General features: G+C 49.2%; 1 protein-coding gene across 1 annotated transcript; it reads left to right on the top strand.

Moving 5' to 3' along the window:
- Window positions 1-13,539: 13,539 nt before the first annotated feature.
- On the top strand, window positions 13,540-18,484 carry NEFM (neurofilament medium chain). Its single transcript, XM_054000559.1, has 3 exons — window positions 13,540-14,638; window positions 15,061-15,185; window positions 16,555-18,484. The coding sequence occupies exons 1-3, from the start codon at window positions 13,577-13,579 to the stop codon at window positions 17,891-17,893; spliced, it is 2,526 nt and encodes an 841-aa protein (XP_053856534.1). The 5' UTR covers window positions 13,540-13,576; the 3' UTR covers window positions 17,894-18,484.
- The last annotated feature ends 5,288 nt before the right edge of the window (window positions 18,485-23,772 follow it).

Raw genomic sequence — 23,772 nt, forward strand, 5'->3', positions numbered from 1 at the left:
AGGATATCCTGAGAATGCAGATATCCTGAAAATACAGATATCCTGAAAATACAGATATCTTGAAGAGATCATGAAAATACAGGTTTCCTGAGAATGAAGATATCCTGAGACTGCAGATATCCTGAAAATACAGGATCTTGAGAATGCAGATACCCTGAAAATACAGATATATTGAAAAGGAAGATAACCTGAAAATACTCATAATTAGAGAAAAAAAAAAAATCCCCACTCTGCAGAGGGAGAAACGTGCTGCTTTGTAGCACTGGAGAAGAGGAAGGAGGGATGAAGAGAAGCTCTCCCAGCCCTCCCCAGCCCGGGCTGGTGCTGCAGCAGTGCTGGCTGTGCAGCGAGGTCCTGCCAGCAGCAGCTCTCCCCAGCCCCTCTGTCCCTGCTGAGCTCACCCTGGATTTATTGAGACAGAAACATTTCAAAAGCACAGGCAGGTTGGGTTTTTTTTTTCCTCTTTGACTTCTGGGACCTATTGACTGGGGCTCTGAAAGGGAAATCAGGCTTCGTTTGGTTAAACCCAGCCCTCCTGGAGGTTTAATCAGGAGGTTAAACCCAGCCCTCCACAGAGTTCTGTCCTGTGGCTGCTCCAGTCCTGCCTCAGCTCCCTGCATGTTCCACTCCCAACATCCACATCTTGTGAAAAATGCATATTATATGACTGGCTCTTTGCAAATATTAAAATGAATACTGTATGTGTTATGTTGGAAAGTTGTGCTGTATTCATCTCTTTTAAGTAGTGTGGTAAATATCATTTTTAGGCTATAGCATAATATTAAAATAGAAACTATGTGATGTAAGATACTTTTTGTAACTTGTGGGAGAAATGGAAGAGATAATCAAGAAATTATTTGCATTATCCTATCTGGATAGAGAAAACAGCAAACAGACACCAAAATTCCAAGAAAATAATTATTGCCTCCTTATGGGAAAAAAACGCAGGCTTTGAGGAACCACAAGAGATTGATTTACAAGATGAGGGGGGAAACTGAAATTAAGCAGAAAGACCCTTAGTTTGAAAAGAATGTTTGAATCATGTATGAGATACAGGAATATGCAATAGGCTATTGCTTTTAAGGGTTAATCCTTTGTTAGCAAAATGTGCTTTGTGGCAGAATGCAAAGTGCCCGGACATCTGTAATTCTTTCATTTTCATTGTCTTTTATTTTCCTAACTTTGACTGTCCAAACTCTTATTGTCCTAATTTTTATTATTGTTTTCATTACTATTTTATTACTATTAAACTTCTACAATTTTAACACAAGTGAATGGCGTTTTTCACAATCCCAATTAAAAGATGTTTTTCACTCGCAGGGTTGTTAAAATCTGCGAGTGAAGATCGGCTCTGGCACGTAGAATGTTTCTTTTCCCTGCTTAAAGGAGGTAACTCACTTCCTGTGAGGGGAAAAATCACAATCTGGAAGGATTCCAGCCCTTTCTGCACATGGGAATTGAGAGAAAAGCTGTTCTTGGCATTGGATTTTAATGCTAAAAGTGGATTTTCTTGGGCTTGGTGTCTGTGTCAGTACATTTGGGCTGTGTCAGCACAATTCCAGGTTGGAAGCAGCAGTGGAGGTACCTGGAGGACAATCCCAGTGGCACCAGGGACAAAGGAAATGTTGAAATGATCCCATCCATCTCCTCCTCCTGAATGGAAAAAGGGTTGGGATTAAGGGAGGCACCAAGAAAAGAGGATGGGGATTCCTCCAGACAATAAATCAACAGTGGTGAGAAGTTCCTTTAAATATTCCTGTTATTAAGGGCAGCAAAGAGCTGGAGAACATTAAAATCTAATAAATGCATCACACAATGAACAAATAATTTTGTTGGGTGTTGAGCAGTGGAATTATTTCTTGAGCAGCCCCAGGGGCAGCTGCTGGACTGGGAATGCAGGAAAATGGAGCAAGAATTCCTTGGGACCAGCTTGAAGCTTTCCTGAAGCAGGATTTTAAAATATAAATTTCATATTTTAAATATAAATTTTGTATTTTAAGTATAAATTTTATACTGCATTATAAGTATAAATTAAGAATGAATTTTAAGGATAAATGCTGTATTTTCTGCTGTGAAGCACCAGGGTGTTCATCCCTGCCTCTGATGGGAGCAGTGGGGACGGTGTGATGAAGTTACCAAATATTCAGGAGGAGTTTTGATATTTTTAAGCACAGATTTATTTTAGGGAGCCCTTGGACCCTCAGGAATCATTTCTGTCGTGAGCTGTGGCTGTGCTCAGGTGGCTCCACAAGCAAATGCTGCCAAGGGAAGCCAGGCAGGGGCAGAGGGTGGTGCTGCAGGGGGAAGAGAGAAGGGGAATTTCTTCCAAAGAAAACTCACCAGGGTTGTGGATTCACCTGATCAGTCCAAAAATAATTGGCTGGAAGTGTCCAAGGCCCAGCTGGATGGGGCTTGGGGCAGCCTGGGAGAGTGGGAGCCGTTGGGGTTGGCACTGGGTGAGTTTTAAGGTCCCTTTTAAGGTCCCTTGCAGCCCAACCCATGCCAGGATTCCATGACTTTGCTGTAGGGGATGAAGGTGAGACCAAGGCAGCGCAGAGCCAAGCATTTCACTCCCGAGAAGTTTCCATGGCTGAGGGATGAAAAAGAGCCCCTCCCTGATCAGAGCAGCTCCAACACACCCCAGATCCCAGCAGGGTCAGCACCTCCACCTTCCTCAGCACGAGCAGCAGACATTTCTGCTCTGGGGACCCCAGGGAACGTGTGCCAGGGGGAAAGAGGGGCCAGCTCTGGGACCCCTGGCTGCATGAAAGCTTTTAATAACAAGAGGTGCAGTTATTGAGACAAGAGCTGCCAAGGGAAGAATTCCAAATTCCCACAGGGCTGGGTCAGTCCTGAACAAGTCCTGAATGTCAGGGATCTTGGAGAGGCAATGTCACAGTCTCCTCTGAGCAAGTCAAAGACTGGAGCAAGTTCATCATTGGCACATTCCAGACTGGTTTGGGTGGGAAGGGACCTTAAATCCCGTCCAGTGCCACCCTGCCATGGCAGGGACACCTCCGACTGTCCCAGGTGGCTCCAACCTGGCCTTGGACACTTCCAGGGATCCAGAGGCAGCCACAGCTCCCTGGGAAATCCATCCCAGCCCCTCCCCACCCTCTCAGGGAAGGATTTCTTCCCCAAATCCCATCCAAATCTACAGCTACAGGGTCTATTCCCAAATAGAGCAAATGTAGGCATCTTCCTGAAGTAAGTGGAGCACCACTAATTTTAAGCTTGACTTTTTTGTTTTGTTTTGTTTTTTTACTTTTAGTTTAATTAGTGAAATGAGGAAGGAAGCTGGGAAAGGTAAAGTGTGGTGTGTCCTGGCCAGGTCCTCATCCCAGCCTGGCTTGGAAAGGCAGATTCCTTCTTCCCCCTTTCCTCAGGAGGCCCAGGAGGCCATTCCTTCCCTGCTGTCCCATCGTGCCCTGGAGTGACTACCTGGAACAGAGGCTAGACAGGGTCAGAGAATAAAGTGGGCATTTATTAAAGTCAGAGAATAAAGTGGGCATTTATTAAAGGCCTTCAGTAGATACACCTTGGGCAGTCAGAAGGTGCACAGTGGTCACGAGTTTTTCAGGCAGCTATGAGTTTGGTCCATTTACACATCAGGGGTTAATGCTCCAATGACAGCTCCAGGTAATGAAGTCGTTTACCCCCAGTTTGCTCCCCCCAATTCACTTTTGTTGATACTTTTCAGGGCCTGAGGCAGCGGAGTGTCCTTGGATCTCAGGCCTGGAGGGGTTGTTTTGTGTGCCCAAAATGTGAAGGCAGTAACTAACACTCTCTGTGGAGTTCAGAGTTAGGCACTAAGGCAGTACAGGATCTGGAAAATGCCAAAGGTGAAATCCTAAGGCATCACCCAACTCTCCTGTCCTGTGCCAGCTGCTCTCATTTGCTGACGGGATCAGCCCCCCCAGCACCTCCTTCCCTTTGCTCTGGGGCTCTGCAGAGCCTCACTCCTGGCAAGGGCACCCAGCTGCTCCTGCTCTCCCTGGCATGAGCAGGGAGAGAGTCCCAATCCCCAGTGCCAGTCCCACTCCTGACCCGGAATGGTGCCTCACTCCCTCCCTGAAGGGGATCTTCTGTGGGATTTGAGATTCCTGCTGATGCCTCACCCCCTCCCTGAAGGGGATCTTCTGTGGGATTTGAGATTCCTGCTGATGCCTCACCCCGCCCTGAAGGGGATCTTCTGTCAGATTTGAGATTCCTGTGATCCCCAAGCTGCATGTATGGGGTGTATTCCACACCTGCCAGCGGTACTAGAGGAGGGAATTTCATTTGGAAAAGCTTCTGGATAGAGGGAAAGCTCATTGAGGAGCCTGATTTATGGGCAGGTCTGGCTTAGTGCCAGACCTGTCCCACCAGCAGGGAGCTCTGTGGGAAAATCAGGAAAATCCAAAGGAAATCTCAGCAGCTGGCCCAGTCTGCCCTTGGGGATGGATCCACGGAATTCCATCCAAAGAGGAGCTGGACAAGGCTGTGCCTGCTCTCTGCTGAGCTGGGTAATCCCCACCGTGCAAGGGGAGCTGGAGATCCAGGGAAAACCAGGATCCAGGGGGAGGGCAGGGATGTGACGTGGCCAGCCCAGGTGGGCTGTGCTATAAATGGGGCCACAGCACGAGCTCCGTGTCCTTCATGGAATTGCAACCACGGGACTCAGTTAAACCTGGGAGAAATGGTCACATCTATGGGGCACTGAGAGGGAAGAGCAGCATCTGGGGAGTGGGGTGCCATTGATCCCATCTGCCAAGGGTCACCTTGAACAGGGAAAATCAGCAGGAAAACCAGGGAGATCCATGGGAAGGGGTTTGTTTCCATCTTGGCCCTGGGGTGAGGATGGAATGAGCCTCAGGAGAAAGGGATGCAGTGAGGAGCAGACCTCAGAAAAATGAGATTATTGGCTGAAGCTTTCCCTCATTCTCCACAAACATCCAAAAGTTCCATTGAACGTTTAAGAAAGTGAAGGGATCATTTGGGAGGTTTTGTTTGCTTCACTGTTTAATTCTAAATCCCACACCTGAGAGAATTCCAGGCCCAGCCAGCCCTGCCAAGGCCAGGAGCATCTCCAGTGACAGTGCAGAATGTGCTGGCCTTGAAATTTACTGGGATAATTTTAAAATTCGTTTCTCAAAGTCTTTTCTGGTGCAATTAATTGCCACGGAGCCACTTCATGAAAGACAAGGTCGGTGTGAGGCTGGGAATTAAAGAGGAAGGAAGGCAGGAAACTGCGCCCAGCTGGCATCTCCCGGCCTTGTGGCACTGCTGTCACCACAGCACCACTGGAGGTCACCTGGAATTCTGAATACTGGGATGTTTTCTACCCCCAGAGGTCCTTCCCACACTCCCTTTCCATGAGGATTTTAAGGAATTCTCTGTGGTGAATGTGCTGGTAGAGGATCCATCAAGCCAAGAGAAGGCTCCAGTGAATATCAGGCAATATCATTTCAGGGAATGTAGAATTGCATTTGATGCTGCTGAATTCAGAAAAGCACATTTTGATGGCCTTTCCCTACATCCCAAATGGAAAACCAGCTCCTGGTTTATGACAAACATGGAGCCTCTGAGCTAATCCAATGCGCAGCTGCCCAGAACAGGCATTGATTTAAAAAATAAAAAGAATGAGCACTAAAATTAGCTTTCATTTTGCCATTTTTAAATCAGATTATGGAATATTTTCAGGATTGCCACGGGCAGCCCCCTGGAATCATCCCTCTCTCTCAGGATGGATGGCTCTCCCAAGCTGTCCTGGGTTCGTCCTGTGTGTTCCAGCTTCGCCTTGGTGCAAATTCACACCATTTCTTTTAAATTTAAATTGAAAATTCTGATTTTTACCCCAGTTGAGGACCCTGAGACAAAAAAGAAAACTCCCAGCTTCGGCTTAATCAAGACTTGAAGAAGCTGCATGTGTTTTTTTCTAATAACATGAGTTTAAAAATACATCACTGAAATTATTGATTTTCTTGCTGGGAGTCTCTGCATGATTCGATTTGATTTGTATTTATTGCTTCCCGCCTAATCAGCTTACAGTTACTTCTGCTAAGAATATTCTTTAGATGTTAAGAGAACCAGACTGGAGAAATTAAAGTGAAATTCCAGCCAAAACCAGCTCAGATTTTTGTACAAAGCTTGCCCAGGCTCCTCTGAGCCCTTGGGCCAAAGTGATAATTAATATTATTAAATTCTCTTCTTTTTTTCCACAATAAAGCACGAGGTGAACCCTCCAAGCAGCACTGCTTGAATGGGCCCTTCTTTCTTAATTTTGTTGTGAAACTTTCTCACCTGGAAAAACCTCTCTAGCTCTGCTCAAGAGGTGCATCAGGAAAATAAATTATATTTATGTACAGCATCTCCACAAGAACTGATCCTCAGAGGGCTCAGCAGCAAGGTGGACTCTTCCTTAGTGCTAATTAAAAAGAAAAATCAGGAGTCACTGCGGCTGTGTGGGGCTGTCACCGAGCTGCAGCCTCTCGTTGCTTCCTCCACACAGATCAATTAAAGCTCCAGCAGGAGAGCAATTAACCCAGATCCTAATGAGCCTGGCAGGAGAAATGTTTCCTTTTCTTTCAGACACCCATATTTCAGTGCTTTTCTTCTGCCTCTGGTGGAAACAAGCCAATAAAAGGGAGAAAAGGGAAATGTCACCGAGCTGCTGCTGCTGGACAGAGGGACAGGGAAGGGGACAAGGACACGGATGCACCTGGAGGGGCTGAGCCCCCCAGAACCCAGGGGAGCTCTCCTCCAGCACCAGGAGCTGCTGCAGAGCTGGGCTGGGCACTCCAGAAATCCTGGGAGACAGGGAATGCTGGAATGTTCGGGTGGGAGGGCCATTAAAGAGCATTTCATCCCAGCCCTGCCAGGGCAGGGACACCTCCCCCTGCCCCAGGGCCTCCAGCCTGGCCTGGGACAGTGCAGGGATCCAGGAGCAGCCACAGCTCCCCGGGAATTCCATCCCAGCCCCTCCCAGGGAAAGATTTCATCCCAAATCCCAACCAAATCTACAGCTCCAGAGTCTATTCCCAGATAAAGCATTTGTAGGCACCTCCCTGAAATTAGGGGAGCGCCACTTATTTTAAATTTTGTTTCAAATTTGATTTTTCATGTTTAAATTTTATTTAAATTTTGGGTTTAAATTTGATTTTCATTTTGGTTTTAAATTCAGTTTTCCCAAGAGCTCCCCAACCTCCAAGCCTGGACATGACCCAAAGCTCTGAGCTCCATTTACCCCACCAGCAGTTTTGCTGTGTTAAAATCCACCCATTCCAGAGCTTTCAGGATACTGAGAATATTCTGAGCAAGCCGGTCTGTAGAGGAGGTCACTTGGACAAAGTGATCCCAGATCTCAGGGCTGTTGCACACCAGCCCAAGCAGCAGGATTTCCCCATCCAGGTGCTGCCACTGGACTGAAAAATTGGACTTTTCCCCCAATAATTCCTGTAATTATTGCTGGCATGACAATAAATGTCAGTTAGCTGCTGTTGTGAGTAACTGCCTCTAATTTCCAGCCTGCTGTAATTTATCCCCTTTATTTCCTGGGAAGCAACACCCTAAAAATAGCTTTGCCCTATGGCAGCACCGTCATGGGGGACACAGAGCTCCAGGAAAAATGGTCAGAAAAAGCACAACTGTGGCCACTTCTCAAAGTCATATTTTTAGAAAGGGAAGGCTTCAAAAAAAGCCCTTTCCAAACGAGGTAGGAAGAGCTATTTTTGGTCACTTTCTCACCAGAAGATTGCTGCCCTGACCTGGATTTGTACTTTTCTGGGTGGCAGTTTTCAGCTGGAGACATCAAACACCACACGTGGGAAAGGCAGCAGAGAGCCACAACCCCAGCAGAGCGTGGGGACAGCGAGGGGCAAACCCAGGGGGTTCCTCTGCCTCGCATCCAGACCAGCTAAATCCCAGCTTTCTGTGGCTCAGAGCTGATCCTTGGCAGGGGCTTGTGCCTGGATCCTGCAGTGGGCGATGCAGAAGAAAGGAAACTGAGGCTCGGTGGATCCCTTGGAGTTCATCCTTTTCCTTGAATAAATGGGAGCCTGTTCTGCCTCTGCACCCTTAACCTTCACCTCCAAACTCCTCCTGCCTGGCAAAAGCTGCTCCAGGCACTCTCGCTTCTGCCCTGTCAGGTTTTGGCTTCTCTGACACCGGGATCTACAAAGGAATTCTCTGGTAAGAGCCAAGTTTTCCAATATCTGTCCAGGGAACGTGGCCATCGCTTCAGAAATGTCACTAAGAAGGGTCACAGGCCATTTGTGTGCTGAATTTGCTCTTTAAACAGAAGGAGGGCAGTTTCAGATGGGATATTGGGAAGAAATCTTTCCCTAAGAGAGTGGGGAGGGGCTGGGATGGAATTCCCAGGGAGCTGCGTCTGCCCCTGGATCCCTGGCAGTGCCTGAGGCCGGGTTGGGGCACCCTGGGATAGGGGAAGTGTCCCTGCCCAGGGCAGGGCTGGGATTAGGGGATCTTTAAAGTCCCTTCCCACCCAAACCATTCCAGGATTCAATGATTCCATGATTCACATGACAAGTTCATCACAGTTCTATAATTAACTGGTTAGAGGACAGTTAAAAGAAGTTGTGGAAAGGAGTTCAACACCCAGTTAAGGAGCACGGCCAGAGCTTCTGCTGGCCAAGGATTCCAAAAGTTGCTGGAATTTATTGGTGGAAAATCAAAGCCATGAATATCAGGGAGCTGGAAGCACAAGATCTCCCTGTCCCTGTCACCCCATCCCTGTTGTTCCAAAGAACACCACATAAAGCTGCAGAAATCTGCTTGGATATATTTCTTTTATTTCTATTATTAATCAGCAGACTCCAGGCTAAGCCCTTCATGGAATAATTCAGCATCCTGTTCCTCTGTGAATTCCTGCAGATTAAAGTGGCCCATGGAAGCAGAACAGGAGGTGGCCAGGAAAGAGAACATCCCACTCCAGGAGTTATAAAATCAATGTGCAATGCAGAGCTTTCAAAATGCAGGGAAAACACCCCAGAAAAGTGTGGGTGGTCTGGTAAAAGTTTCATTTTTTGAAGTGAGTAAATGACTGAAGTGTGTCTGGAGCTGTGAAATTATTCTTGGTGCTGACACTGCAGGAAATTTTGGGGTGAATGTTTCACAAGGCCAGGCTGGATGGGGCTTGGAGCCACCTGGGCCGGTGGAAGGTGTCCCTGCCCTGGCAGGGGATGGCATGGGGTGGGATTTAAGGTCTCTTCCAACCCAAACCATTCCATCATTCCATGAGGGGATCTTGCAGCAGATAAATTGATGAAGGTGAAAGTAGCAATGAGCTCAGCGATGATTTGTAGGAATTTCCAAGAAATTTTCCTTCACTGGTCATTGGAAGGAAAATTTTGCCTCAGGGCTGGGCTCTCAGGAATATTTCACCCTCAAATGCAACACAGAACGTTTCTGCATGAAGAAAATAACCCAAGTGTCTGGTAGTGCTTGATTTGAGGTCCCGAGGTGCCTCAGGTGGCTCAGAGGGAATGATGAAAAGTGCATTAGGAAAACGCTGCTGTGTTAGAGCTCTGCTGTGAGAGTCCAGTTTCCAGCAGAAATAAAATGAACACATCAATTTTTCAGAGCACAGGCATTGCCCAGCAGGACCTTTGTGTTTGTGCTGTGATACCACAAAGTGACATCCCCACCTCAGCCCAGGACAGAGGGGAAACGGAATCCTGGAATGGTTTGAGCTGGAAAGAACCTCAAAGATCATCCATTCCAACCCCAAAATGCTCACAGCTTATTCTCTCCCCTCCATCCCCTTCCCTCTTTGCCTCAAGTCCCTGAGGATGCTGAAGACCTTTTGTGAACAGGATAATCCATTATCAACCAGCTCACCCCAAACCTGATCCTTCATATCTCAAGATCCTGAACAAATGACAAGGCAAAATGAATCCTGTTAAAAATCTGCTTCCCAGGGAGCAGGACACCAGCCCTGCTTGGCCCTGGGCTGCCCTGTCCTGTGCTGGGCACTCCTGGGCTTCCTTAGGGGTGAAATCCCTTTTCAAGGAGCATACAGCAGTCCAGAACGAGGCCCTTAGGCCATAAATCCCATTTTTTCCTCCCTGGCTGTGGCTATTTAAATATCTCAGGACACATCCTCAGCTGGGCTCAAATGTCCGTCCTTGCTCTCCTGGCTCAGCTGGAACGAGACCAATTTCCACCAGCTGATGTCCTGGGACGTTATTTATGGTGAGCTTGGGGTGACCCCACAGCACACCAGGGGCTCCAGGGGCACAAAATGGGTGTAAATCCTGCACCTTGGCCAGTCACACCGAGTTACATCACTGGCTGCTGGGGAACATAAAAATGGACCAAATCCTCATTTCCTGACTCCTTTTCCTCTCTGACAAAATTCCATCTGATGTCGCTGGTTGCTCTCCTTGCATGGGTATCATTAAGATCTATTTAGACTTGAATTTCTTAAACTTAAACCAGGCTTTATATTAAAAACTTATCAAGACAAACCCCCTTTAAGCTGATAAATAATCTGTAAGAGTTCCAACCACGTTACACTTCATTCTGCTGCCTCTCTCCAACATAAATACCCCACCCAGCCCCCCCCCCTTTTATTCTACCCATCTGATTCAATGTTTTTTTAATATATTCAAATTGATTCATTACCACTGGATATATTTTGATCTTTCCCTGGGAGCAGCCAGGCTGTTGAGCTACTCCACCTTCTGTATTTCCTTTCCTTTTCTCTTATTGTTTAAGGAAGCTGCAGGACTCAGCCTCACCCTCCCATCACTGCAGGTTTGTCAATAGTGGACAATCACGATTAAAATCGATGCTGCTGCTTTCCCTTTCCATAGGAGTGCCCCTTCCTTCCCTCCTGCCTCAATCCTGAGACATCAGCTTTGCTCTGAAGTAGAAGCTCTTGTTTGGTCAACTTTGAGGCAAAAGCAATTCTCCTTCAGCAGAAATATCAGCCTGCAATTCAAAATCTCCAGAAAGAAAGTCAAAAGGGATTAATTACTCATCAGAAAAGAGGGAACATCTCAGACTGTTTTCCCTGACTCACTTTAACCTTCAAAGCACCTTCAGGATAATGTAGCAGGAGCCCTCTCCCCCTGCATCTGATTAGAGAGCAGAAATTCACATTGCAAGACTGTTTTCAATTAAAACAATGAATTTTATTTCAGATTTTCTGCACTAAACACCTCCGTGAATGCCAATTTTTTCCCTTCTAAGTATCCTGATTTTTAAAGCAATCCATATATATATGAGATGTATTGTGTTCCATAAAAGTTTGCGTTGCTTAGTATCACTATTAAATAAATAAATCAAACCTAGCCCTGCCTGATTACAAAGCAACAATTTATTTTGCATACAGGGTAAATGGATTTCAAACACCAAGGTATTTAATGAGAGGCAGTTTTATTACAAAGTTCCATCTGCCAGTCCTTGTTTTCAGGAGATTAAAAGGATAATAAAAGCTCCCAAGCACCTCTGTTAACTCTGTGTTTCCTTACACTGGGAGTTTTCCTTATGGATAAAACCATGATCTGTTCCCCCCTCACAGTCTTTATTATCAGGGGAAAAAAAAACATTCATAAATCAGATCACAATATATCTTTCACCCTAAAAAGAAACAAAATGCAATGCCCTGATAGGCAGTCATTTTATTTTGAGTCCCAATGAAATCCAAAGGGGTTTGTGCCTATGGCAGAAACTTTCAGTAAAATTAATGAAGCAGGTTTCGAATCCCTGATTGCTTCATTAGCATAAACTCCTTGTCCTGTGTGGATAATCGGAGAGCCCGGAGGTGAAGCAGCGGCTGGAGCTGCCCGTGTTTGGCAGCACAGCCCGGCAGACCCGGGGATAAACCCGAGCTCTGCCTGACTGCAGTGCTGCAGTCCTATGACAGCGTCATGTTAATGAGCCGCCGGAGGTGCGAGGCTCCATGTGCTCGGCAAAGTTTAACCCTGTCCCTCAGGATTGCCCAGCTCTCCCCGGCCACACGCATCCCACCAGGAATCGGCAGGGCTGAAGGCACCCAGGCGGTTTGCGAGGAGGGTTTTGCCTTTCATGAGATCATCTGCTCAAAAATTCAGGCTGTGAACACAGACAGAGCCTTTTCTGCACCTTCTGAGTGAGGAGTTAACTCTCCCAACTCAGCGTCCCTCTGCTTTTCCGTGCAAGCTGTGACAGGGGTTTTTCTGGCACCAGCAGTTTTTGGTTTTTTTTTTTTTTTTGGGGGGGGGGGGGGGGTTGGTTGTTTTATGTTTTCTCTTTGCAGTTTACTAATCCGTTTCCCCCGTAGCTGTAATCCCTCCAGGAGGAGTTCGGAGCCTGGATGGCAGCCAGGCACTGTCATGCAGCCCATACAAAGTCTATTTTCCCCCATAAACGTTATTTCTAACAAGGTTTCAAACAATTTATTATTCATTCTGAGCAATGCACCAAGCGTTAGATCAAAGCGGATGGGTGGGAGGAAAAGAGAAGGGAAGAGAGGAAGGAAGAAAGAGAGGAAGAGAAGAACCAAGAGCAAGGATTTGGGATGCCGGGGAGGGTCTCCCAAACTCTTGCTGATTGCTCAAGGGCTTCCCCCCGCTCCTCCCGCAGAGCCCCCGGAGCCGGTGCGGGGAGCGCTCGGTGCCGCAGAGCCCCGGCGAGCGCCCGCCTCCCCCACCCGCTGCGACCTTCACACGCCAGACCCCGCCTGGGGACAGGGGGATGGGGGGGACAGGGGGAGAAGGACCCTCCCCACCCATCTGCGGGTCCCTCTGCCCCCTGACGGCCCCCGAGCCCCCGCTGCAGGCCGGTCCGACCCCCCCAGCCCGCCCGGCGGGAGCTGTCCGTGGTGATGGAGGCGCTGATCCCAATTCCCGGATCCTGCTCCCGGTTCCCCGTTCCCGGCCCCAGCCCCAGCCCCCGGCCCTACCCCGCTCTGCAGCCCCCGGCAGCGCCCGGGGCCGGCACCGCGCTCCGCTCTGCCGTGGGCGCTGCGGGAACAGTGGCTGCGGGAGAGAAAAGAGAGGAAAAGAGGGAGAAGAGTGAAAAGGAATGGAAGAAATAGGGGAAAGAAATGAAAGGAAGGAAAGCAAGAATGGGAAAAAAAAAAAAAAGAAAGGGAAGGGAGAAAAGAAAGGGAAGAGTGGAAAGTAAGGGAGGAAAAAAGAAAGGAATGAAGGAATGGAAGGAAGGAAAGAAAGAGGATGCTGGCCTAGGGAAGGGGGAGAAGGAAGCAGGGCAAGAGGCAAGGAACACGGGAAAGGGAAGGGGGCAGCAGGAGGAAGAAAGGAGGGAGTGGGGGCACCGGAGACAAGGGGGGAGTGGGTGGGCAATGGAGAGGAGAAAGGGGAGGAGGGGGCAGGGAACGGGGGCAGTAAGGGGACTGGGGAAGGGGCACCGGGGAACTGTCAGGGGCCGGGCAGGGGCGGCCGGGACGAGGCGAGGGACGGCAAGGGAAGGAAGGGGGAGCCGGGGCGGGGCGCGGGGCGGGCCGGGGCCGGGCCGGGGGGAGCCGCCCCCCGCACACGTGTGCGGGGCCGCCCCGCAGCAGCCCGGCGGGGCTATAAAAGGGGCGGCGGCGGCCGGAGCAGCCCCGCACCGCCGCCCCCAGCGCCCCACCATGAGCTACACCATGGAGCCCCTGGGCAACCCCTCGTACCGCCGGGTGACCGAGACCCGGGCCACCTACAGCCGCGCCAGCGCGTCCCCGTCCAGCGGCTTCCGCTCGCAGTCCTGGTCGCGGGGCTCGGGCAGCACCGTGTCCTCCTCCTACAAGCGCCCCAACTTGGGCGGCCCGCGGGCCGCCTACGGCTCCACGGTGCTGAGCTCGGCCGAGAGCCTGGACGTGAGCCAGTCCTCGCTGCTCAACGGCGCGGCCGAGCTCAAGCTGAGCCGCTCCAACGAGAAGGAGCAGCTGCAGGGGCTCAACGACCGCTTCGCCGGCTACATCGAGAAGGTGCATTACCTGGAGCAGCAGAACAAGGAGATCGAGGCGGAGCTGGCGGCGCTGCGGCAGAAGCACGCCGGGCGGGCGCAGCTGAGCGACGCCTACGAGCAGGAGCTGCGGGAACTGCGCGGGGCGCTGGAGCAGGTGAGCCACGAGAAGGCGCAGATCCAGCTGGACTCGGAGCACATCGAGGAGGACATCCAGCGCCTGCGGGAGCGCTTCGAGGATGAGGCGCGGCTGCGCGACGAGACGGAGGCGACGATCCGCGCCCTGCGCAAGGAGATGGAGGAGGCCTCGCTGATGCGCGCCGAGCTGGACAAGAAGGTGCAGTCGCTGCAGGACGAGGTGGCCTTCCTCAGGGGCAACCACGAGGAGGAGGTGGCCGAGCTGCTGGCGCAGCTGCAGGCGTCCCACGCCACCGTGGAGAGGAAGGACTACCTGAAGACAGACCTGACGACGGCGCTGAAGGAGATCCGCGCCCAGCTCGAGTGCCAGTCCGACCACAACATGCACCAGGCCGAGGAGTGGTTCAAGTGCCGCTACGCCAAGCTCACCGAGGCGGCCGAGCAGAACAAGGAGGCGATCCGCTCCGCCAAGGAGGAGATCGCCGAGTACCGCCGGCAGCTCCAGTCCAAGAGCATCGAGCTCGAGTCGGTGCGCGGCACCAAGGAGTCGCTGGAGAGGCAGCTCAGCGACATCGAGGAGCGCCACAATAACGACCTCACCACCTACCAGGTACCGGGGAGACGGCACGAGGCTGTCCCGAGCCCGGCGGAGGGTGGCCGGTGCCGGCTCCCGGGAGAAGGATGCGGGAGATGTCCGGTGGGAAGGATGCGGGAGGTGCCCGGTGCCCGCTCTGGGAGGAGGAAATGCGGGAGGTGCCCGGTGCCCGCTCTGGGAGGAGGAAATGCGGGAAGTGCCCGCTCTGGCGGGAGGGATGCGGGCGGCGCCCTGTGCCGGCTCCGCAGCGAGGGATGCGGAAGGCGGGGGAACGATGCTGCGGAGGGCAGTGGGAGCGGGTGGGTCCTGCTCTGATGCCAGCCCTGCCTCCCCGAGCGGCGGGAAGAGTTTCTAAAAGTCCCCTCAGAGAAGTTCTGTCCACTCTGTCCCCGGGTGTGGAGTCTGTGTCACAGGGGTTTTCTGCGTCTCACTTGCAGGACACGATTCACCAGCTGGAAAACGAGCTCAGAGGAACGAAGTGGGAAATGGCTCGTCACTTGCGGGAGTACCAGGACCTCCTCAATGTCAAGATGGCCCTGGACATCGAAATTGCTGCATACAGGTACAGTGGGATCTTTGCAGACATGTCTGGAATATTAATAGCACTGCAGATGCTGCTGGCTCAGGAAGCTTTACCACAGCTAAGAAATACTAGCATGCAGTGAACACGGGCGAAATGAGAGCTTGGCTAAATCACTGCAGCCATTAGCCAGCTCAGGGAGAGCCCAGAAGGTCATTAGGGACCAGCTAATCAGCGGCAGAGCTGCCAGCGAGCCCCGCGGGCACAGCACAGCGTGACTCAGTGTGGCGGCTCCCGCGCCGCATTCTGTCCTTGGCCGCACGAGCAGGAGATGCAGCGAAAAACGAGGTTATTTTTAATTCCCGTCTGCTTTGCAGATGCCAGGCATGCAGGGCTTGTCACCAGAGTTCCCTTTTATCGCCTGGGAGAGACAGTGAATTTGCTTGATCATGGTTTGAGGCAGTGAGTGCTGATCTGTCTGTCACAAACACTTTTACTTTTCTTGCTCAACTTTCCTTCAGAGGCATCTGCTCTAATCTCGAGCTCAACGTTGCTTGCTGTTGCCATCACCTGGCAGGTTTTTTTAGTCTCCTCTGTATCACTTCAGAACTCTCACTAGAGAGCTCCTGATTTTTCTGGGTCACAGGCTTAGATGAAAAACATTTGAATAGAAGAAAAGTAAAAACAACAAAAAACCACCCCTATCTCCAGATCTGTTGAAATTTCTGAGGTCGCTCAGACACACAGACACCCCAGCTGGCTGCTGCCAAAGTCAGCTGAAGCCTCCAGTTCTCATATTCCCACAAAGCTAAAAGGTGGATGCCCAAATTATTAAATTAGAACACGTGCTCTAATCAGCTGTGAGTGTCTCAGACACAATATTTGATTTGGGTCTGTTGGCTGTGTCAAGTTCTGTTTGCCTGAGTCATAATGAATCCTATTCAATTAGTTAGTTTGTCCTAATCCCTGCTGATTTATGCCATAATGAAGCTTTCTGACAGTAAAGATGAATTTGAACTGATCACTGAAGGTGTCACAAGCAAGCTAAAAACTGCTGAATGTGAGTTTCAAAAAAAGCGCAGATTCAAGGAAAGCTGGGCTGGGGCTGTGAGCAGTGGATGGCCCTGGTCAGTTCCAGCACATTCCACAGCAAACTGGTTCCATCCTGCTGGCAGGGGAATAGTACAGCAGGGAAATATTATAGACTCCTGGAATGGTTTGGGATGAAAGAGCTCTTAAAGCCCATCCCAAAGCAGGGACACCTTCCACTATCCTAGGCTGCTCCAAGCCCCATCCAGCCTGGCCTTGGATACTTCCAAGGATGGGACAGACACAATTATTCCCCTATCTGTCCCTTATTTTGGTTTTTTAATGCTCATTTTCTTTTTTTCTCTCCTCTTGATTCCCTTAGGAAGCTGCTGGAGGGTGAGGAGACAAGATTCAGTGCCTTCTCTGGAAGCATTACCGGTCCCATATTCACACACAGACAACCATCTGTCACAATAGCATCCACCAAAATCCAGAAGACAAAAATCGAACCACCAAAGCTGAAGGTCCAGCACAAGTTTGTAGAAGAAATCATTGAAGAGACGAAGGTGGAGGATGAAAAGTCTGAAATGGAAGATGCCCTGGCAGCCATCGCAGAAGAAATGGCAGCCAAGGCACAGCAGGAGGAACAGGAGGAAGAAAAAGCAGAAGAAGCTGCAGAGGAAGAAGTTTCTGAGAAGGCTCCCGCAGAACAAGAAGCTGCAGCTGAGGAGGAAGAGGAAGCAGAGGAGGAAGAAGAAGCTGCAAAATCTGACGCCGCAGAAGAAGGTGGCTCTGAAAAAGAAGAAATCGAGGAAAAGGAAGAAGGGGAGGAAGCAGAGGAAGAAGAGGAAAAACCTGAGGCCAAAAGCAAAGCTGAAGAGGTACCAGCAAAGGCAGAGAAGGTCAAAACACCTCCTGTAAAGTCTCCCCCCAAATCCCCTGTAACAGAGCCGGCCAAGGCTGCCCCCAAAGAAAAAGCCACAGAAGCAGCAAAAGAACAGAAGGTGGAGAAAGCGGAGAAGGTGGCCAAGGAGGAGGAGAAAGCGGCATCGCCAGAGAAACCTGCCACACCAAAGGTGACCTCCCCAGAGAAACCTGCCACCCCAGAGAAGGCTGTGACCCCAGAGAAACCTGCCACCCCGGAGAAGGCTGTGACCCCAGAGAAAGCCGTGGCCCTGGAGAAGCTGGCGCCGCCGGAGAAGCCACGCACTCCTGAGAAGCCGGCGAGCCCGGAGAAGCCGCGCACTCCCGAGAAGGCCGTGACTCCCGAGAAGCCGCGGTCCCCGGAGAAGCCTCCCTCCCCAGGCAAGGATGCCAAGGCTGTGGTGGAAGAGACCATCACTGTCACCAAGGTAACGAAAGTGAGCGCCGAGGCTGAGAAGGAGTCCAGGAAAGAGGACATTGCCGTCAATGGGGAGGTGGAGGAGAAAAAGGAGGAGGAATCCAAAGAGAAGGAGGAGGAAGACAAGGGAGTGGTCACTAATGGCCTCGATGTGAGCCCTGTGGATGACAAGGCTGAGAAAATCGTAGTAACCAAAAAAGTGGAGAAAATCACAGGGGAGGGTGGGGACAGTGGCACCACGTTTATCACGAAGTCGGTGACCGTCACTCAGAAGGTGGAGGAGCACGAAGAAAGCTTTGAGGAGAAGTTGGTGTCCACCAAGAAAGTGGAGAAAGTCACTTCACATGCTGTAGTAAAGGAGATTAAAGAGAGCGAATAAAAGCAACCATAGCTAAAATTCAAACCAATTCAAGAGCTTGGGTCGGTGCAAAAGGTTAAGCCATAGACAGCTGCAAAATGCATGTGAGTGACGGCTTCAAAGCAGATCGGGTTCTCTCACGGAGGCTCCAGACACACAGTATTTTACTTTTTCGTGCAATATAGGGAAGGGGGGGGGAATGCATGCAGGCTCAAGATGTACTCCCTCCACAGAGCTTGGGGATCTACAAAAAAATACTACTACTACTAGTGCATGAGATGAAATGTGCAGAGGAAGCTTTTCTGAATTTCCTGAGCTGTTGGAGGGACATATCTGAGGAACGAGTTCAGATGTATTATGCAAAGAACCAACTGAGCCAAAACCAAACCGAAAACAGTAATAGAGTATTCATGAGAACCAGAACTCTCCTAGCCTTAAAAAAAAAAAAAAAAAGCTACTTATAACTAATTATGTTTACCTCACTGGTGCAATTAGGGTGGACTTTTGCTCCTGGGAGAACCTTGTTGACATGCACAGTACGCAACCTTTTGTTGTTTGATGTAAAACAGTCACAGCAGTTCTTGCTCAATAAAGGTCAATATGAAAACGTGACTTGTTCTGATGACTTTTTCCCAGTTTAAGCCCTTCCCTAAGCTGAATGCTCTCTCCTGAATGGGAATGCAGCTGCATGAGTTGATAATTGGTTGAGATTCATTTCCTTAGTGTTCTCATTTGTCTCAGAGTTGGACTTTGATGGTCCTTGGGGGTCCCATCCAGCTCAGGCTGTTCTGTGGCTTGGGTATTGGATATCATGGACAAATTTCCTCTAACAATACAAAGGCTGGATTAAGAAAATAAGAACCATATCCCAAATTTTCTAGAGGAAAGAGGAATCCATTAAACACCTCTGCCTGGCCTTGAGGTGCTTAGAAGGGTTGCAATTGCTTTTTTTAGGAGGGGGAAGGGTCTCTAAGCCCTCAGTCCTGCTTGTACTGAGCTAAAAAATGTTAAAGTCTGTTGCAAATATTGTTGTCCTCCTTACACCCCAACATTCACACATAGAGAGCCAATTTCCAAATAATTCCTTGATTTTTCCTGGGGTGAGAGGCTGGGTGTGGCATCTTCTGTGGCACCAGTTTGTCACTTAACTGAGCAAAATCCCATTAAGGGAGCTCAACCAAGCCACCAAGAGGCCCTCAAAATGGGCTTGGTTCTGGTTCTTTTACCCCCTCTTGCTTTAATTGTATGGGAACCTCCTTGTTAATTCTCTGGCTCCAATAATCAAAAAGTTCAATCTGCCTCTAAACACAAAATTCTAAAATCAAAAATTAACCCAAGGGGGTTAATTTGTTCTTTTGTTAAGAAGAAAGCCAATAGAAAATTGCTGTATGTGGAGAAATAGATGGAGACAAATGAAACAAAGGGAAGAAGATAAAGCCCCAACTCCAATGTGAGAATTGCTTGGACGTCACAGGATTAATTTTGTGTTTATTTCCCATTTTAAAAGGAAAATGAAGATTGCAGCTGCTGCCCCACCTCCCATAACTCACAAAGAAATGCAAATAATTTTCATGCCTGCATTCAGGCCATGGACTACCCTGAAATCTATTGCCTAATTGAGGGTCTGATCAAAATCTAGAATTTCCATGTGCCTTCGCCCCATCAATAGCTGAAGATCAAGGAGTTTTTAATTGAAAGGGTTCAGCGTGTTCTTCACTGGAGAAGTGGTGGAGAGCCCACAGCAGATAAGGCTTCCAAATAAACCTGAGTGTCTTTGTGGAGCAAACCAATGGATGTTTCTCCTGCTGCTATCAATAATGGGAATCTGCTCCACAGCTTGGCTGCTGAGTGATGTTTAATTAAAGCAAAGTTAAATTAAACAGCAGCTTCTCCGTAGTCACGTGTGGGTGTGACACAAAAATAACTTTGCCTTTAGGTGTTCAGCACTCCCCTGTTTTTGGTATCTACATCAAATTGTGTCAAAACACAAAGTGCCCAAAGGTTTGTGACAATTGAAGGTGATTTTCCCTTAGATTTAAACAAAATTTTCAAGAGAACGCCACGACTAAAGCAGAGACCAGTATTTAACATGGAATTATGTGTACGTGCTTCCAAATAAGTTCTAGAAGCCACTAAAATGTCCAAAACTGCAGAACCCATCCCTCACAGTGGAAAGCTGGGAATTTCAGCACGGAGAGGAAGGGTCACCTTGCACGTGGATTCAATGTTGGTGTCAGCAGGAGACTGTGGAACATTTAACCTGTGCAGGTGGGACCCCAGCAGGGATGTTTTTCATGCTGGGATTCCTTTCCAGCTTCTTTCTCTTCAGTCCTGGTAGGACACAGCTCCAGGGACCCCAAAATCATGATTTGTGTGGGTTTGTTCCTGTTTGCACTTGGGCAATCCAGGATTGCTCCTGGGACGAGGGGCTGGACTAACCTTGGGGTACATCCATTCCCTGGGTGGTTCTGGGAGGCAAACCCTTGGCATTATGTGTTTCACAACATCCTCATTTCACCCCTTTCCCACCCAAAATATCTCACAGCTTTTAGTTATTACCCACAACTGTATTTTTTCCCCTGCTCTAACACGCTGGATTTGTGTATTTAGCCCATTTCCCACTGCAGATGTTCCCAGCAAATCCTAAGAGGAACAAGCAAGTGGTTAACACATTTCTAAATGTTTATAAAACTGTAAGAACTGATTAATATTTAATGGTGCCAAGAGGTTTTGTCTACTGACATCTGCAATCAAACAGTTTCAAAGGAGAGCACAATTCCCGGGCAGAGAGGCATAAATAGGATGTTATTTGCCTGTTCTGCACCAATTAGTCCTCCAGACTGCACAGAACCAGTGATGGGAATAATTATTTTCAGACAAAGAAGTTCATTAAACAATGGGAAAAATCCATGAAGGGAAAAATAATAATTAAAGGAATTTACAGTGAAGATTTCTGCATCTTTTTTAAAGTGGGATATTCAGACCACCGTGGCTTCAAGAGCTGGAGAGCTCTAAACCAGGATCTTTTTCCTGTGCTGGCTTGTGGAGATGCCACAGTTATTTTTCAGCATCCCAGAACAAAATTCCAGGTGGGAACAAACTGGGAAGCGTTACAAAACACAAATAGGATGCATTTGCCAGGGAGCTGAGTCAGGCACCAGAATATTCTCCAGTCATCAGGGTTTGTGCTCTCCCCATACACATTTGGGCTTTATTGCTGCTTTTTCAGGATTAAAGTATCCTTAACTAATCTGGGATGGCAGCAAACGATGAACTGTTACTTATTTAGTTATTAGAAGGTGAATTTCTGGAATGTGCATGTTCTGTCCAGATGTTCCCCTTGTGAGGGGAGAGGAGGGGTGGGAGGGGGTGTGTGTGCATCTCAGGGACAGCATCCAGCACCTCCCTGGGCGTTCCCTGGGGTGAGATCTCAGCCTGATCCAGACCCAAAGAGCAGGAAAGACTCCCAGGACACTTCTGGCTTCACCTGCAGCTGCAACTCGGGCGAAAGTTTCTCCTGAGCCTCCCTATGCCAGCTTTTACTGCATTGCGTCAAAGCCAGCGCCTGGATTTTCCAAGGTAAGGCGAGTGCTGGCAGCAGGATCCATGCCACAGCGCTGGGAGCAGCTGGGAGCTCAGCAAGCCAGCCCAGCTCCCCCCACCAGGCTGGGCAGCAGGGCAGGGCTGGGGGCCCAGCTGGGTGCTCACTGCAGAGTCAGCCCTGCTGCAGCTCCTGCTGGGGCTGACTCAGCCCTGCGGAGCTGCAATGCATTACAAATAACCGAGGGAGCAGGGATCAGCCTGGGAACGGCAGCAGGAGAGAGGGGTGAGCTGCTGGAGCTCTGGGTGTGCTGCTCTGCAGCAGCCCTGGCTGCACAGGGGAGCTTCGCTTCCCAAAACGAAGAGGGGTGCAAAGGGCTGAGGGAAGGAGGAGTTTGTCAGCAAAAAAAAAACATCGTGAAAGAGGATGAAAATTTGGGGTTTAAAGAGTTAAAGGAGCTCAGAGTGCTTGGAGAAAGGCAGGATTTGATATATCATGGAATGGTTTGGGTTGGAAGGGACCTTAAAGCCCATCCAGTCCCACCTGCCCATGGGCTGGGACACCTTCCACTGTCCCAGGCTGCTCCAAGCCCTGTCCAGCCTGGCCCTGGGCACTTCCAGGGTTCCAGGGCAGCCTCAGCTTCTCTGGGAATTCAATTCCTGCCCCTCAAAATCCTCTAAATAAGGAATTGTTTCCAATATCCCACCTAAAGCTCCTCCCTGTCAGTTTGAAGCAGTTCCCCCTTGTCCTGTCCCTCCACCCCTTTCAGTGCTCTCTCCAGCCCAGCTGTCCAGCTCTGCTCTGCCTTTAATGGTCCTGATGGGCTCTGACCAGGGCTGGAACAGTATTTTTTTCCCCTCAGGAGCAGCCCCTCTCTCCCAGCTGAGTGCCAGGCGTCCCTTCCTGCTGGAGCATGTGGGGAGTTTCCCAGAAGCAGCTCTCATTTCTGAGAAGCAGCTCTCACTTCTTATCTCCGAGCAGCAGCCCCAACAGTCTGCTGGGGGAGCTGGGGCTGTCACACCCCTCCATCCCCTCACAGCGTGAAAAGCTCTCTGGAAAGAGCACTGCAAGTTCCTCCAGTTCTCCTCACCCCTGTCCTGGAGAGGAAAAATAAAATCTGCTTTGTATCAATAGCTCTGCATAAACATAGGGAGAAAAATCTCCATTAAAATCAGGGGGGAAATGTAAAAAGAAATATTTAAGAGGTGGTGTTGAAGAAAGTGAAAATTATTTTACTTCTGGTTCTCAAAAGCATCAAACTCCTAGGAAAGTAGGGAAAAAAAGATTGGAAGTTATAGTGGAACTCTGAGTTACTTTTCTGAATGGTTTGACCAAGCTTCTTCTTCTTTCTCTTGCTGCTTTTCTTGGGAATGTGGAATAATAATTGTAAGTGCTTACTTCATCCATCATAATCTTTTTTGTCACCCTTTAAACACTGAAAAGGGAGACGCTTTTGGTACCCTCCTAAAACTTGTATAAAAAGGAGACTTCCTTTCTCTCTGAACAAAGCTGTTGAGGAAAACCAATGCAAATCAACTGATGCTACATCACCAGTGCATAAAATCAAGTTACCCCAAAATCCTGTGCAAAAACTCATCCAGACAAATCTTTCTGTAAAGTCTAGTGCAGCCATTAATGCCTATTTTAACTCAAATTTCCATGGGTTTTGTTAATTTAACCTGGTTTAATTTGCAGCATTAGCCCAGTGTTTGACCTTACGAGGTTTAATTTTCTGTATCAGCTTTAGGTAATTGAACATTAACAGCCTCAGAGCACAGGACATGGCTTATGGAATTGCCAGGCTGTGCTGCTGTTGAGATGCTCTTTTATTGGGTCTTTTTTAGCTCAGTCAAAACTTTAAAAGGCCCTGGGAAGTTCTCAGAAGAAAATGAGCCTGTTCAGCCCAGACAGGGTTGAGTTCAGACAGCACCTGGGGGAGAGAGGCAACTCCTTCCCCTACACCATCCATCCTTCTAACTGCTCCTCATGTTTTGATTTTAATATTTTTGAAGAGAGTCTTTGCTCCAAGCCTCACCTACACCCTAAATTGTTCTTCCCTCTCCTCACTGATCACACAGACACTGAACAACCTCCTGCCACAATTTAACAGCCACATTTGCTTTTCCCCTGTGTATTGATTTGATAAAATTCCCATTTTTCAGAAGGGAGCTCGTGCTTGTTGCACCCTCAGCCAGTGAGGCCCATCCCAGCCACCACCACACCCCAGAGTATTTTTATAAAATGTGTGAAATTTTACACCCCCAAGAGATTCTTCCCACTTCTCATTCACAAGATGAGTGGGATAAACCCCTTTATGAACCTTTTAAGGACACCAGTAACACAGGACGTGCACGAGGAA

The sequence above is a fragment of the Vidua macroura genome, chromosome 28 (genome assembly GCF_024509145.1).
Source record: "Vidua macroura isolate BioBank_ID:100142 chromosome 28, ASM2450914v1, whole genome shotgun sequence".
NCBI lineage: Eukaryota > Metazoa > Chordata > Aves > Passeriformes > Viduidae > Vidua > Vidua macroura.